Below are 16,784 nucleotides of genomic sequence, written 5' to 3' on the forward strand. Positions count from 1 at the left end.
TCCTTGCTATCTAAAATATAACAGGACACCGGAGTAAATTCTCCAGCATGAATGAAGGACGCATTTCTGGGCCGCATTTGTCGGAGTCTTCGAATTTGGACAGTCTTTGTCGTGTCGCTGTAACGTAATCGGCCTACAAATGCTGGCAGAGAAGGATGCGGTTCCTGAACTTGGACACAGCTACGATACTGGACACAGCGTCTTCTTCTTCGGGGTTTAACTGGCATCCTTGTACATGCAGTGCTGCCATCTTCTGTTTCAGTCCGTTAATACACTGCTACTGATTCCTTACAAAGCTTCAAACGACGCGTCGACTATTAAATCAGTCGTCGACGATTTTGATAGTTGACGTAATCGTGACTAGTCGACTAATCGTGGCGGCCCTAAACTCGACACACATTTTGCAGTGGTCACTGAACCAGCCATTGATTGTATATAAAAGATGGTGACAGACACTGTGACATCACCCAGTTGTTTGTCAAGCCTTTTGAATAGGGCTGAGTACCATTTATGTATGAACCAATACCAGTCCTAGGATTTGGTTTTGGTTACTTTTTGTCGTTCCTTGTTTTGAAATAATAAAATTCTAAATGTTATTTGTTATTTACTTAAAACATTTTACATACCACACCAGCTGCCTGGTCACTCTATAATGATGGGAAGTGACCGTCATAGTGTTTCCATGCGACAATATTATATAGTAATCTTAGGCTGTTACTTATTGGTACATTTTGACGTTTAGGCCACACTATCTCAGATAATTGTGTTTGTTTACCATAGGTAGCATGCTGGAAAGACATTTCAACACAGCCAGTGTAAAAATGTTATTTTAAAACTTCAACTTACACTGTGGTGGCACAGTGTACACTGTGGTGATTTGTTGGTTAGCCCCGTAACCTCAAAGCGTCCCGGTTTAACTCCCCTATCTGGCTGAGGCCTTTCTGTGTGGGTTTGCATGCTCGTCTCATTTCTGTGTGCGTTCACTCCGGATAATCCGGCTTCCTCCCACAGTCCAAAGACATGCCTGATCTTAGGTTAACTGGAGATTCTAAATTGGCTTATTTTTAAAATGAATTCTCAAGCTGTGTTTAATAATGTTTTAACCTACTGACTGAGACTATAAAACCGAACAGGAAAAAAACTGAATGAAAAACTTCCTCTGTTTAGCGACCGACTGGTCATTAGAAAGAAAACAGGTTTGGCTTCACTTCCAGGCCTGGAGGTCCCCCCCCTCCCCATCTTTTAGATACAGTCTATGGCATTAGCAAATGACTTCTCAGATGTGACTGGAATTATTCATTCATTTACTACTTGCTTCATAATCAGGAGTTCTGTGTAGAAGACTGTAAAAACCCAAAAAACCCTTTGGAGAATCATTTGCTCTCTGCCATCAAATACATCACAGTTAACATTTGTTAAATAAGTTCTGACATGCGTTTCTGTAACATATACACATTATCCCAAGCAAATGGTTAAATACTTTGTTTCAGTGTTTGCTGGGGGTGTGCTGCATATCTCTTGCAAAACTACTGTTTCACTCATGCAAGTCTACAGCTGTGGTGCTTCCAGATTTAAATATCTCAACAACTATAAGAAGTATTTCCTCACATCCATCCCCACTCAGGATGAATTGTAATAATTTGGACAATCTTCTGACTTCTTCAGGTCAAGACTTTAATTTGTACAATATCTGGCTTCAAACACCTGAAAAATTAATGACATTCTCATCGTCTACAGCTGCAACTCAGCATGTCAGAGCTAAGCTTAAAGAGCTGCTGTGACCAAGAGCTGGTACGACAGCTTTTTGAGGCTTTTGGTCTTTTTGTCTGAAGAAATATGATGGAAGCATCACTTTTTTCTAACTTCAGACGAGGCCAGGATAGCTGTTGCCCCCCTGCCTCCGGCCCTTTTACTGAGCTAATTGCCTCCCGGCTTTCACACACGGACATGACAGTGGTATCGATCTTCTCATCTGACTCTCTGCAAGAAAAGTGAAAAAGTGGAATGTCTGAAAAAGTCAATTTGTTCCTTTAAAGTAAGATGAAAGGGACTGTAAGATGTGCTTAAACCTACTGACAAGGATGAGGTGAAAGCCTGCAGAGAAACATCCTCTCAGAGGCTGACACATGTTGCATGCGCACACACTAAACATTACACGCAGAATGCGCACACACACACTGTGCAGCTTGAACTGCAACGCTACAAATCACCAGCAGATGGCACTGCACTGATAGACAGAAGCAGGGCTCCAGATGTGATGGCAGAGCTGTTGCTGGATATTGCATGTCAAAATAAATTCACGCCTCTGAAAGGATTAGGCTTTCCCTCCTTGTGAACCTCATTACACAACACACAGAGAGCAGCGAGGACACAGCACACAAAAGGTGGGAGGGAAGTATGAGGAAGTCAAAAAATATGTTCTTGTGTGAAATAAATACTACAAACATAACACCTCTTTTTGGAGTAATTCACATCTCTTGCATGCACTTAATGGTTCTTGACTGCAGGTTCCTCTGGGTATTGCTTCATTAATGAATGCAAATGGACATTACTTCGTGGTAGAGTATGAATAATGGAAGTGCTGCGATAATGTTATGCAGCTCGTGGAATTAGCCACAATCGTGCTAGGGAGGGGCGCTAAGTGCTATGTGTAATGGGTCAGGGATGGGGTTAGACAAACCCACAGCGAGCTGCACAGACATACCTTCACATGGATCTTGATCGGGAGAGGGATGCCATCCTTCAGCTCCTTGGTTTTCTCATTGAAGTCCTTGCAGAACTGCCCGATGGGGATTCCTTTCTGGATGGGGAAAAATGGTGGGGGGGTGGGGGGGGTGGAGAAGAGAGGGAAATAAACATGGTGGAGGATTGCTTTAAAATGTATGAGCTCTTAAAAAAATTCAGCAAAGCATCACTCATGTCACAATGTGCTGCCAGAATACAGATGCCTGTGCTGCTGTCAGTCAATCAATCAATCAGAAACCTTCAGCGGTCTGACTGTATTCACACGTGAGCAGCTCAGAGAGCAGCCATGTGACACTGTACACTCATTCATATATATATATATATATATATATATATATATATATATATATATATATATGTGTGTGTGTATATATGGTGGGTGAGTGTGTGTCTGTGTTGATATTTTGCTGGAGACATTTTTTACACGTCCCACTGAGATGTGCATGTGTGCACACAGCCCCTTTGTTGTTTCAGACAAAGTGTTTATGTGTGTGTGTGTGTTTGTCACTCGAGCTATGACTGAATGCATGTTGGGGCCCAGAGCCAGAGAAACCCAGTGATGAATGAGCTCCCATTTTCTAGCTCCTGCGAGGCCAACCAGAGCGAAAGCAAAATGGATGGGTGACATTAAGTCAACACCCGGCCAACGCTGCTCCTTTGCAGCGCTCCTTTTTGGAGATGAATTCAGTGGCAAAGACTAATAAAGAATCTAATTATTACTGCTGAAATTCAAACTGACCTTCACCCGCCATCCTTCCCAAAGGCAACACACTGATTGAAATGTTCATTTTAGAAATGAGAGAAGGAAAAAGCCTGTTGTTTTTTTAATACGCAGTTTAATGGACTCACGAGCTTCTACTGCTCCATGACAGAGCACACCGAGCAGCTCTAATAGTGGATCTGATGAAAAGTCAGTCATCCCGAGACATTCTCCAACGACAGGTTGGGAAAGACATTTATTTGAAGTTAACAGAGCAGAAAGTTCTCTGAACATCATCTCCTCTAACGGCTTCAAAAGCACCTGATGAATGCTAATCAGTCGCTCAATCTACACAACCGCATCGCCTCATCAGCGTCTAAAATGCTACTACGCATTACTCACTGGCGTTTCTTTGCATCTGCTAACACAATAACAACAAACTGATTGAAATTTCAGCACATCACACGAACTGCGGCAGGTCGTTGTTTGAGCTGATGGGTTCTATCTGAATTACAATATCCTACTAATGAAAAGAAACACAGCTTCGTCTCTGGAGCCCTCACTAGGCTCTACCTTCCCTCCCCTTGTATTTATTAATAGTAATCCCATGTCAACCTCACTACCTTCTATCCTTGCCCTTCCCTCGCTCCGCCTCCCTTACAACAACACAGCAAGAGTAAACAAGCACTAAAAGAAAGTCTAATTAAATATGGATTAATATAAAGGCTGCGATGTTGAGTAGAAGTCAAAGCAAACCCTCGGGCTCTGCCTCACACATTCAGCTCCTGTTCCTTCCCTTCTGTAAGCTCATGTCAGATAATGATCTCTCCCACCGACTCCGACGGCCCTTTCATGCCACACAAAGCCATGAAATGGGCTCCTTGACCAGCAAGAGATGATGCCTGATGCTTCTAAAATGTGCTTAAGCATAGACAGTGAGAAATTATGCAGACAGAGAAGGGACTGCGCTAAAGATAGACAGAGGCAAAGACTTCACGTGACCTTTCCTGACCAGACAGCTCTTAGCTGCTAAAAGGGGCTCAAACAAACAGGGGGGAAAAAAATCATTCTAAAAGGTGGAAAACAAGGCAAATAAGGGCCTGACAACACTTGATATGATCCTCTTGGGACAGCAGGCAGTTTGCCTTGAGCTCCATACACATTTTAGTATGCACCAGAGACAGGTAATCATATTTTAATTAAGCTCTTCCACAGAAGTCCAGGTACCTCAGCCTCTGAAGATGAAGTTTTATTTTGCCCTCAGGCTACTTAATAGTCTAACTGCAGTAATAACCACGATTGAATCACATTGATAATTGAAATCCCAGTCTTTAAATGTAGCATCGGGCTGGCGTGCCATGAAAGCAAGGTTCAAGGTTGGCTCCTCCAACTCCCCATGACATTTATCAGTGAGGGAGAGCTGAAACAGCAACATTCATGCCCTGGCTAAATCGCTAACCCCTCTCACTGCATCTGAGCATCTAATCATCCTCGAATCCGAGCTGCTGGATAAATCCTCGCTCCTCCACCATGACCGATTAGAGCTCTCCAGTATAAAATGGCCGCAGCCCGTCACCCAAGGCGGGGCCTTCCGCGGCGGCTGTGGACGAGGACATTGAGCCGCACATCTTCAAAGCCTTCTCCGATCCTAGGCACCGGGATTAAGCGCTAATCTACGAAGATATTTCTTTCTTTTAAATCCAGCAGCGACAGTGGTGAGTAATTGCTATATGATGCATTCGAGATCAGCGCGGCCGAGTCTGATTACTCATAATTATTTGAGCAATTAGGCATTTGCAATTAAAATCTGAGAAGTGTCTGTTTCATTTGACCCTTCCACCATATTTCTCTCTGGTCTTTTTTGACACTCTCTGTGTTAATGTGACTGGCCTTTCAGCTTCACTAACTCTTTTTAACAAGATGTAGCACTGGTGTGGCACTATAGTGTGTGTGTGTGTGTGTGTGTGTGTGTGTGTGTGTGTGTGTGTGTGTGTGTGTGTGAGTGAGAGAGAAGAGTAGGGATGGGAATGGGAAAAAGAAAGAGAAAGCGAGACAGCTGAGGTGTATTAAAGTTGTCAGAATGTGGCCGACTATCGTGTTCAGATTAAGCTGCCGGGGATTGCTGACGGTGAGGAAGTGCGCACCGTGTGTGGTTGCAGGTGTTTCTGCATCTGAGAGAACAAGAGGAAAAAAAAGGAAAAAAAAGAAGAAGAAATGAGACAAAGGAAAAGAAAGAAAAAAGAGAAGAGGAAGAGGAGGAGGGAGAAGATTGGAGGTAGATGAGAAAGAGAGAGAGAATAGGTCAAGAAAAGTACTGTGCTTATGGAAGCGTGGCAAACATGGAGATAAAGGGTACGGATGCAGGTTAAGGCCTTGGGGCAGGACGGAGGATTTATTGCCCCTGGCACAAGAGGCCATTCGATAAATTGCCCCTGTGTGGTCGGCACAGAAGAGGGCTGCGATACAGTGACAAAGGTGTTACAGTGGAGAGAGGGTGGTGGGAGGCGAGGTTAATTAAACTCTTCAGTGTGAAACACTCTCATTCATTACCTTCATTAACTCGTTCATTTAATCTGCTCCGGTGTTGGCATTTTATCACATTCAGCCCCGCTGTAGGGTCATACAGCTGATTAGGTTTCATCTTGAACCCCTCCGCTGCAGGGTAACTGAGAGCGAGAGGCTGAGCACGAGGCCACTTTAGGTCTAACAGACACAGCCGCACACAGCAAACAGCACAAACTAAATTAAGTTCACGCTGGACATGCATTTTACTTGATTTTCCACAGCAGAGTGAGTGGATTAGTCTTAAAAGTGGAAAATAAAAACGATTTTCACCCCCAGTCTCCAGTGAACTGTGCTGAGGCAAGGATCCAGGCCCGCACAAAAGGGGCTAAGGAGCGCTCCTCAAACGAGCACGAGTGCAGAACTGACAGAGTGAACCAAATTACAAAGAGCAAAAAAAAAAAGCCAAAACTTCTCAGTGGTGTTTTTGCTGTGTGGCTCTTTGCTTAAAATAGACACGGCTTTTACTTTTTGTACCTGGCACAAGAAGAAGAATTTGCTGTTTGAGGGCACAGCGAAAGCAGGCGGCGGTGCGACAAAATGGATTGCATCACGACAAAACATCCCATTTTCAACTCCATTAGGTCCCCCTCACAGTCTTGACACTGTTGTGCTTTTTGCCACTTCACATGATTAATCACGTGTGGAGACTACAGCGAGAACGCGGAAGCCTGAACTGCAGGCAGCTGTGGCTCCACGCTGGAGAAAAATCACAAGACACCGTGACATGTGGAGGCAAAACACTCAGAGAAAGAAAATCAGAGGCTGGAATAAAATAAGACTGCAGCAAAAACTGATAGCAATGTTTTGACAAAAGTAGCGTTGTCCTTGTGGAGTATTCAGAAAGCCAGTATTGAATTTTGCACTCTAGAGGGGTTATTTAAAGGCGAATGCTGATAAAAGCCATTTTTCGCACATGCACTGCAGGCATGAACTTTTCCAGACATTACCCAGCGGGATGGGGAAACCACAGACTGTATATAAAAGATAAAGTTATTGTGCAATTGATCTAAATTTGCATTCTTTCCAAGAGCCAGAAAAGAGAGGTTTCCCCTTTTTGCAAAAAGTATACCGAGATAAGAAAACTTGTTCACTTGATCAGTGACCTCCTGATGACTTTATGGTTTCGGTCCCTAATTTTAAGAAGTCTTCTAAGGTTGTGCAATTAATCTTTCCATAAAAAAAAAATGGGACTGTTGCGGAGGGCCGCACCAATACGCTTATAAGTGAACTGAAACAATATTGGACAGAATTGAGTTCAAATTATTGGTGCGGCCCTCCAAAACAAAATTAACTGCCCATCCAGTCCCACAGGCTTAGAGACCAGTTGGTGCCTTCCTACCAAACACTGGTTGCTAGGGAAAAATGAGTAGTCTTAACTAGCTGCAATCGGTTGCTGAAACAAACTCCAGGAACCACTGGATTCAATTACTAAGCCACAATCATGCAGGCCTACAGACCAGTTAGTGACCCTCTGGGGGCCACCTATCTGTAGGGAGAAATGTGCATTTCCCGACTGGGGAGTCACAACTGGTTGGCGCAAGTTGCTGACTGTCAGTAGGTAAACTCTGTGGCAGAGATATATACGCTGCTGCATCAAAAAACTCACTGCAATTGCCTTGGTTAGTAGCAGATTGGAGTGCTTGCCCGCAGTTTGCGTAGAAGACTCGTCTGCAAACAACTGCCAACTACTTGCAAAGTGATTGTTCAAAATAAAAGTTGTTGCTTACTGCTGAAACCAAGACATTTCAAAGAGTGAAACTTTTACTTTGAAGGCCAACTCTCTCAATTCTAGAGCTTGGAGATTAGTTTGGTGTGCATGACAACCTGTAAAGCAAACACAGGGAGGCTTTTTTGTTGTTGTTTTGGTCTTTGCAACCAATTTCACCTTGCAACCTGCAAATATACATTGGTTGCATGTAGAACAAACAACAAAGCAGAGTTAGCTTCAGGGTGTGGCAGCTTGCTATGGAAAAGTCTCTGCAAGTGTGCCTCTGTCACAGCTGCTTCTCATTTTTCAAGTTCATTTTCAAAAATACCAAGGAGACGATGGCCGGCAAGGCTTAGGTCAATGCCTCACAAGTGAAGCTCACTATCCAGTGAGTTCACAGAGGCTATATCCAGCTATGCTGAGAACACAAATGCCCAGCACGGCCAGAGCAGACATTTAATGATCTTTATGCAGCCAGCTCCTCATTACAAAGTCCATGTGACGTCCACAACCAGGAGGAATTGATTAGGTAATTGTCGTGAGCTCGCAGTGTGTGCCCCCTGTGCATTCTACACAGGCAGCCTAAAACAAAAAATGGAGCCAGTAGCGAGAACATGCCTCCTCCTGCGTTCTACATGTGAACAACAACCCAACTTGATTGTTTTGAAACTGTCCACTGTTTATATATTAAAAAAAATGACCAAAGAGTTATATTTTGCAAAGATGTCTCTTGAGTTAAAAGGCGGTAGTGAACTTTAAAGATTAAGCGATGTGGTGATGTGGCACCAGGGAAACATGAACCTGTGCAGCCCACTCTTCATCTCTGCTGGGGGCCGGCAGCTCCAGGCTTCATTAGCCACAACCTGCAGAACATGACTGAATCCCAACTGTTGGCAATAAAGCTGAATTGTGGGTAATGTAGGTGCTGGCTTTGACAAGAAAGACAAATGTGTGGAATAAAACAGACAATATCACTGCTTCTGCTGCTGCACTGACTTTGATTATAGAAGTGGTGCATTCTTTTCAAGCACGTCTCAGGTCGTGAGATGACATCGAGGATAAAGCCATGTTTGTGGAGGTCAGCATGCGGACCATGGCTCGCTGTTGACGCCTTAAGCATTCTTGGACAGTCTGCGAGCCCATGTGTCCTTCCAAACTTCTCCAATCATGTCTAAAGCAAAAAAGTGATGAGTGCACAGTACTGTGGACAGCCTTCCCGCTCCTCACGCTCCTCTGCTATTCTCACTGTTCCCCTCGTCCTTTTTCCTGCTTCACTCTCCCTCTTTCCTCTGTGAAAGTGAGCCAGTGTGCACGGTGACCTTCAACCACACCCACAGGGGAAGGAAAAGAAAAAGAAGAAAGAAGGGGGGGGGGAGTTAGTTGCAGAATGGAGGAGAGAATAGGATAAACATGAGAACGGGGGTGACAGAGAGGCAGTGGTAACAAAAGGAGGGCTGAGGAACACACACATAAAAACCAACGCTGAAGTGAGGAAAATGGAAAATCTCTTCTCTCTTGGAAGCCAGCGGAGCGCAGAGCTGAATCTGACAAGAAGGATGACTCTCCATCCCTTTTCTCACCAGTCTGATTAAACCTCTCACTCTATGAACCCAGCACGCTGAGAGCCACATGAGTGAGAGAGCCGAGGACCCGAGCCTTTGCTCAAAGTGCAGGCTGGGGTGCCAACAGATACACTCGAAGGAGCAAGACCTTGAGGACAACGTGACACTGTGAAATTCCTTCAAACTTCATTTGCGGCTGACAAAGGAGCTGAAATTGAATTCTCCAACATGGAAATGAGCCACACGCCTTTTTTTTGTATTTTTAAACAGTTTCCAAGCGATTCATTTTTGAGCAGATCCGTCCCAGAAAATTCCCAATCCTTCTCTTTAAGCCGAGTTAATCTACAACAGAGGAATGATTTCCTTGTGTGACTAAGACAGTAAGCAGACAGAAGGAAGCCTAATTAAACTTGTAACATCTGCCTTCTGAGCTCTAAATGCGTCTACAGGCTATAAGCATCTCTCGCTCCACTTCCTCCGCTCTTATTTCAGGCAAAGAAGGGTAAATAAGGAATCAGCCTGCTCGCAAACAATGCAACTAATCTTCTCCAAGTGGCATCATCATCATTATTACCATAAGCAGAGACTGTGGTGTGACAGAGTGCTCTAAAATATGCATTGCATCTTCTTCCAGATAAACTTCCACAGCTGATGGTGGAGGGAAGGAGGGGAAACCGGGGGAGGGTGGGAGGTCTGTGCTGGAGCACGTAGCCTGCTTACAAATTACCACCACAACCAAACTCGGACACAGCGTGAGTGAGTTGCTCCTCGTCCTCCCCTCGCTGTTGCACCGCTCTGCCTCTTTTCACACGAGCCATCTTCGCGGGAGGATCGGCCGGGATCGCCTCGCCGCTGATGCTCCACTTCTGACCGACTTCCCGGCTGCTCCGCACAGCCCGAGCCCGGCCGAGCAGCAGCAGCAGCCCTGCACGGCTCTCTGCCCCCGCTGCTATTTCAAAAGATAAATCGACAGCAGCAGACTCCGACACTGCGGGAGGCGACAGACCCAGATCGAGCCTCTGCAACAGCCGCGGATGCAGCCCGAAGAAGGAGAGATTTGCCATGCCAGATCTGCACGGAGGAGGAAATCTTGATAAGTACGAGTCGTTTCGTTTTCTTTTCCTTTTTTTCTGCTCCTTCAAACTCGAGTCTGCTTGGTGTGGCAGTAGCGGTGACTTTGCCCTCTTACAGCCTCTCCCTGAGCCCCCCTCCTGATGCCTGACTGTATACAAACACCCGTGCTGAGAGAATAAGACTTTTATCGCCGAGCGCGGCTCATCAGCGACAATAAAAAAAGACTTTACTGGTCACCGACAGCGCTTCTACTTGGCGGAGGAAACGGGGTGGAAAAAACAAAAAACAACCCCTCAGTACTTGCTGTAAATCAAGCCAGGAAGATCGAGCCCAAGTGCAAGACGAATGGTTTGGGTAACTAAAAGCTTTGCTTTACTTTACTAACAGGCATCCTCGGATGAAGCCACAATACCTGCTGTTAATGGGGCGGTTATGAAACAGGTGTTGCAGAGAAGCGCTTTAATAGAGATCGTTAAAGGATGCAGGACGTCTCAAGGCAGCGCTGCGTGCTGGGCAGCTCCAAATAACCACATTTCAACCCGAAAGAAAAGAAAAATGTGTTAACTGTGTAGAAATACAACAGAGAGACCGTCGGGAAACTCTGGGGCTGTTACCTGATAAATCAACAGATGTTTTAATGTCTGGGGAGAGGATTTATTCAGCATTATCAGAGGCTGCTCACCTCTGACTCTATTAATTAATGGGTTTGCACATAATGGCTCAGATGCTGTCCCGATGCCCTTGGTGCTCCTGTGCCACCTGTGATAAGTTGTGAAGAATTTTTGTCTGTTAGGAAAATTACTGCTCCGCGGTGGGTGTTTTATGGAGATGATCTGTAGGTGCAGACAAATTAATCTTTGCTCTACATGCATTTGTGTTCAACCGGGAATCACCTAGTATTAATAGGAAACAAATGCAAGTGGCAACCCCACCCCCTTTGCTTCATTTCCGTCAGTGTGTGTGTGTGTGTGTTGGAAAGAATTGAAGTGCTTTTTGGATGATTACCTATTCAATAGTGTACAGGGTGTGCACTCATGCCTTATGTGAGGAAGACAAGAGGTGGATACATTTCTGGGAAAAAATGGATTTTTAATGCTAATACACAAATATTTAAGCTGCACACTATTATGTGCCATCACTCATGCTTACAGTGGAATAGGCTGCCTCACCTTGTCAACAGCAGTGTCACTTCCCAGACAGCAGAATGATGAATTTGGTCATTATTGATGAGCTGAGTGGACACGCGGGCTGTCATCCCGGTCTCTCACTCAGAGCAGAATAAATTACACCCCGTTGACAGGGAGTCAAAACATAAACGCCGGCTGACGGATAGATTTGCAGGGTAAAAATTTAAGGTGCCTATGGAATAACCCGAAAGCCACGACCTCCTGAAAGCCGGCTGCAACTGTAGATGTGAACTTCTTCAACCCTCCTCCTCCTGCTCCTCTCCTGCAGGCTGGGGTTGTCCCCCAGGAAACAAATTTAAATTCCAATATCCTCTCAATCTGCGGCTTGGTGAAATTTATTCAATTTTGTGGAAATGATAATCAAGTTTCCGTGTGCGGTGAGACAAAAGGCTTCACAGACAATCAGACATTGCTGGCATGATCCAGGCCTGTCCTCCCACCGTCCCTCCGGGGAGATTAATCAGTCGAGATCGTTCCTTTCCTCATCTCTTTGATTCATCGGATTCAGAACAAACCTTTAATGTCTGTGATTCTTCAATAGTCGCCGTGATGAATGCATCTGGATTCATCCAGACCGAGCAGGCTCGTGAAACGCACGCGTTCATGTAAGTGGGTGGAAGTCACTTTCTATCTGCATTTGACTCTTTTCCTTCTTCATCGCTTCCCCCCCCTCTCCCCCTGAGCTTATTTATGAACTATTACCATCATGCAGTAACACTTTATTAGGCATGTAGACAGCCAAAAGGCCTATTAATCTTTCACTTGCAGTCTTATTCTCCTCTTTCTCTCACTCTCCTCCCCCCCCAACACACACACACACACACACACACTATCTCAAAACCCTTTTTTTACCCAGTGGAGTTCTTCAGCCCTCTTCAACGATGGCAGAGCTCCTGTTAGTCTTACAGTGGGGGAAGTGATGTGTCTTCCATCGGCAAGATATCAATACACATTTTTCACGGAGAGACTTTTCTCAGAGGCCGCGATCATGCTGACAATCTCTCGCTCGATCACGCTCAACTGTTGCTGTTAGGACACATCTGAGCTGGTAATGATTTTATATTATAATGCCATCGATCCGGTTGATGGGTTGACACCCGGGAGTGGTGCTGGGCAGATAACAGACAGTCCAGTGGTGTGTGCTGTGCTTTTCAGCTAAATACGATAAAGAGACATTGGTTCGACTGCACTGTAAAGTCAGTGATTATTTCTCATGCTGAAATCAATACTGGGGTTTATACTGTCTGTGGCTGAGATAGGAGCTGTGACAAAATAACGTGAAACCTCATTTTCAGCCAAATTAGCATTGCCAGCCTGCACTCACACGAATGCACAGTGTGTACACAACGACACGAGACGATCGCATCTCTGAACAAATAGCAAAAATATCAATATTCATCCGAAATGATAGGGGAATTTGGGATGATTAAAGGCTGCAGCACAGTATGAGAATAAACACGGCACGCTATAGAGACAAAGAAAAGGCTTTGACAGGGCACCTAGCTGCGCCTGAATGCAATTAATTAATAATGAATAAGCTGAGAAAAAAAAGGATCAGAAACAATAAACAGAAAAAAGTAACAGCTGAGAACTTCGGGGGGGGGGAAAAAAATCTCTGATCTCCGAAACAGCAGCAATGTTAGGACCTTTATGGAAAATGAAGACTGTTTAATTCAAAGAGCTGCAGAGGGGAAGAAAAAAAAACAATTTAATAGGCTTCCCAGCTTGAGCAGCCAGGGTGGATGTAGCTCTGGCCAAAGATGAAGGGTTCTTCACTGCTTACTCTGCAGCTATTGTCTTTAACCATAGCAACCAGCATTAAATTGTTTTACATGTTTGTTTTCAGGGGAGGAATAAAAAAACAAAAAAACCAAGCATGTTCTTATCCTGCAGATTTGTCGGCTTTACTGGGGACAGATGGCACCAAGCACATCGATGTGAGCAGACTCTGAATTTTGTCGATGCAACAGATTTCCCACAGTGCATCTGTGTATTTCTCTTTCAGGCATGGTGCCTACGCCCCAGGTGTGCGTATCAACCCTGGTCACGGTGAGCACGATGGCAGTGGTGGACCTCTACTTGCTGGAGCAGAGCATGCTGGGAGCTCGGGGTCTTTCAGGACCTAGCGTGTGGCAATATGTGGCAGTGTTGCTGGGCGATTTGGGCTTCCTGCTCGCGCTGCGCTTCGTCTCAGCTGGCGTGGTGTCTGAGGCGCGGTCGCCACGGCGTGGATTTGCCAACGCCCTCTGGTTCCTGTTCCTGTCCCTGCTCCAGCTCAAGCTCTTCTTCGTCTGCCACAACTACAGGCAGGAGCGTCGGCCACCTGATCCTCTGGCCAGAAAGACCCTGACGCTGCTGCTGTCCATCTGTCTACCCTCCCTGTTTCTCATCCTGACAGGAGCTGACCACATGACTCCGCAGCGGAGGAAGCAGGAGGTGCGGGGCCGGCTCCTCTGGGTGGTGGTTGACTTGCTGGATGTGTTGGACCTGCAGGCGGGGCTGTGGGAAGCCCAAGGAGGGTCTGCAGCCGGTACTGGAGGGATTGTAGAGCAGAGGCTGCCCATTTGGGCTGAGGGTCTGGTTTTCTTTTACTGCTATGCCCTCCTGCTGCTGCTGCCGTGTGTGGCACTCACAGAGCTGGGAGCCACTGGTCTGCCAGGACAGAGAGGACCCCGCAAGGAGGCTTTGTACCCTTGGCTTAGCTTGGTCACTATCAATATTTTCACCTTAGCCCTGAGGGGTGCAGGGATGCTGTGGTATAGGGACCCCCGCGTGTCCACTGTGTTTCTGGGCAAGAACCTGCTGGCTCTGGCTGTGAAGCTGAACTCAGCCTGGGAGAGACATAAACAGGAGCGCGGTGCTGCAGGAGGCGGGACTGTGGCAGGAGCAGAACCGGGAGACTCGACCTTGCCAAACACGGGTACAGAGCAGGGAGAGGGCCAGGCCCAGGGGAAAGCTCCTCCCTCTAATTATCACACACTGTCTCATTCCCAAAGCCACTCGCTCTCCCACGTCAGCCTGGAGCCCACAGCGACGCCTTTAGGACCCTCTTTCATCTCCCATGAACTTTAGAGAATCACTCTGAACGTGCACGCGTGCACACAGGCGTGCACCACAACCACAGTGAAAATTCCCGCTGGTATCACATCCAAACAGATAACTGTACTGAATTTCAGTACAACAGCGGAGGTTATAATGCAGAACTGTGGAATTGCATTTGGCAAGTTTGGCTTTGTGCACATCTTGTTGTGCTCAGAATAACTCTAAAAGCAGTGCCGTGATTTGTGGATGTGTATTTTTAAAAGTCAACACTGTGAACCCATCTGTCAGATTGTAAAGACTTTTTCAGAAATGTGTGCTGAAGTCTGCTATTGTTCATCGTGGTTTAATCTTGATTTCGCTGTCATCACGTTTGTGGAATTGCATTGTCAGATTTGTTTTTTTCCCCCCTTTTTTAAAGAATTCTGCTTTCCTGATAAATATCTGCTATCACTGATTCATTGCAGCTGTTTAGGGGCGAGAAACAGAAATTTGTTGCACAGATTCATGAGGTTTCAGGAAAAAAAAAAAAAAAAAAAAAAAAAATCAGACTCGACTCTCTTCTGCCAAAAGACCATTAGATGCCAAAACACAGCTTCTGACCTTTCAGCGTACATTTTCTCACTTCACTTCACAGTGCAGAGAAACAGCGAAAACTTTAATACACAGAAGTGGTGATTCATTTTTTTTCCTTCAATACCACAGAGCCAACATTCAAAAGCCATCTACCACTAAGAACTCTTCACCGTGCTTCAGTATGTTAATGCACAGTCTAACCTGATGACCCTTTAAATCAAAGTAATCACGATTGCAGGTGATTCTACTTTAAGATTTCCTTTTTTTTTTACATGCCCGAAGAGGTACAATTATACAGTTTTTCACAATATTGTAATAGGATGAGGATCTCAGATTTTTTCCCCCTCTTGTATTCTATAATAGATTTAATTTTCCCATGACTTCCCAGATATATTCTGCAGGGTCCCTGCACCAAGGTTGTTCTCTCATTGATATTATGTACTAGTTTGTCTTGTCTGAAAGAAAATGTTAATGAGAGGAATCAGTCACTTTGTCATTTAGTTGGAGTGAAAACCTGCAGACTCACGGGCATCACCGTAGAACATCTCTAAACTTTGTTTACAATTTGTATGGCATGTTTTATCTAACTTAAATGCACATCAGTTAGGTAGACTTCACTACCGTTTCCTGTTTAAATCATCCAGCAGCAATTTTAACAAACAACAAAATGTACGCAAGTCAAGTAGCCAGCTACAAAAGACGCTGTTTGCAGTAATGCAATCTTTCATCGGCTGGGCTTAAAGGTGGGCATCGAGCATTTTGCGTCATCTTTGTGTACAGTAGAGCTCTTTTTTTACTAAATTGTTTACCAAGACTGAATACCAATGTAAGTAATCCCTTTAGAGGTTCAAAATGCATTTAAAAACTCGTGTTTTTTGTGATCTCTTCTTGTCCTAAAGTGTCATTCATTCCAGCCATGTATCCAACCGTCAAATGTCTTTTTTCATTTTATATATATAAAAAAAGAATCATCTTTTTAATTCCATTTCAAAAATGGGTGAATCCATTCATTCACAAACTTATCAAGATGCCGGGCAAACGTTGGAGTGTGGGTCAGAGCGGCAGGCGTAAAGGATGTACAGTACAGTCAAGTGCCTTGTTTCCTCATGGTGCAACGAGCCCCTGGGTTGTCGTACACATTATGTGTACCATGTGGAACTTGGACATATGCCATGTGTATACTGTGAAGTTATTCCACAGCTGTTTTCAGCTACACCTCCAGGACAGACCGCAAACTAATAAAGTATTTCATAGTCGCCTAGTGTTGACAGTTCATTGGCCATTATAAAGAGGCATTATTGGCAGAAAAGCGCGCGCGCGCGCACACACACACACACACACACACACACACACACACACACACACACACACACACACAAACAGAAGGAGTCGGTCCAAATTATTCAAGTCCAAGAGACCTCAGAGGCAAATAATCGCCTCCTCCTTGCAAAACCTCCACTATATTAAAGTCAATCAGCTCTCATTGTGCAGTCACAGGAAATTGCATGTTTTTATGTTGTCCTCATGCTGAACTGGTTAAGCGAATGGAAGCCTCCCGAAATGTTCTCGGCACAACAGCGCGCTCTTTGCTCCATGGAGCGGCACACTGACGAAAGGCCGTCATTTAT

General features: G+C 45.1%; 2 protein-coding genes across 4 annotated transcripts in view; one reads left to right on the forward strand and one right to left on the reverse strand.

The window, feature by feature from the left end:
* mrpl11 (mitochondrial ribosomal protein L11) overlaps nt 1-16,784 on the reverse strand; it is a 66,874-nt gene that overhangs the window by 13,319 nt on the left and 36,771 nt on the right. The window contains exon 3 of the mRNA XM_080901928.1: nt 2,705-2,800. Coding sequence (XP_080758054.1) covers nt 2,705-2,800 — 96 coding nt within the window. The remainder of the gene's footprint in view (nt 1-2,704; nt 2,801-16,784) is intronic.
* tmem265 (transmembrane protein 265) lies at nt 9,977-16,386 on the forward strand. Of its 3 annotated transcripts, none has more exons than XM_080901926.1 (2): nt 9,977-10,377; nt 13,547-16,386. In XM_080901926.1, exon 2 carries the CDS (start codon nt 13,549-13,551, stop codon nt 14,611-14,613), a length of 1,065 nt encoding a protein of 354 aa, XP_080758052.1. In that variant the 5' UTR covers nt 9,977-10,377; nt 13,547-13,548; the 3' UTR covers nt 14,614-16,386. The 3 variants fall into 3 exon arrangements, with proteins under 3 accessions (XP_080758052.1, XP_080758053.1, XP_080758051.1); XM_080901927.1 differs by lacking the exon at nt 9,977-10,377 and adding an exon at nt 10,398-10,708; XM_080901925.1 differs by lacking the exon at nt 9,977-10,377 and adding an exon at nt 10,719-12,146.

The sequence above is a fragment of the Rhamphochromis sp. 'chilingali' genome (genome assembly GCF_963969265.1).
Source record: "Rhamphochromis sp. 'chilingali' genome assembly, chromosome: 13".
Lineage (NCBI taxonomy): Eukaryota > Metazoa > Chordata > Actinopteri > Cichliformes > Cichlidae > Rhamphochromis > Rhamphochromis sp. 'chilingali'.

Bases quoted from the DNA above. Each gene is read 5' to 3' on its own strand.
- tmem265 (XM_080901925.1), top strand. From the start codon at position 12,095: ATGCATCTGGATTCATCCAGACCGAGCAGGCTCGTGAAACGCACGCGT. The intron at 12,147-13,546 runs GTAAGTGGGTGG...TTTCTCTTTCAG, and splicing joins CGTGAAACGCACGCGTTCAT to GCATGGTGCCTACGCCCCAG.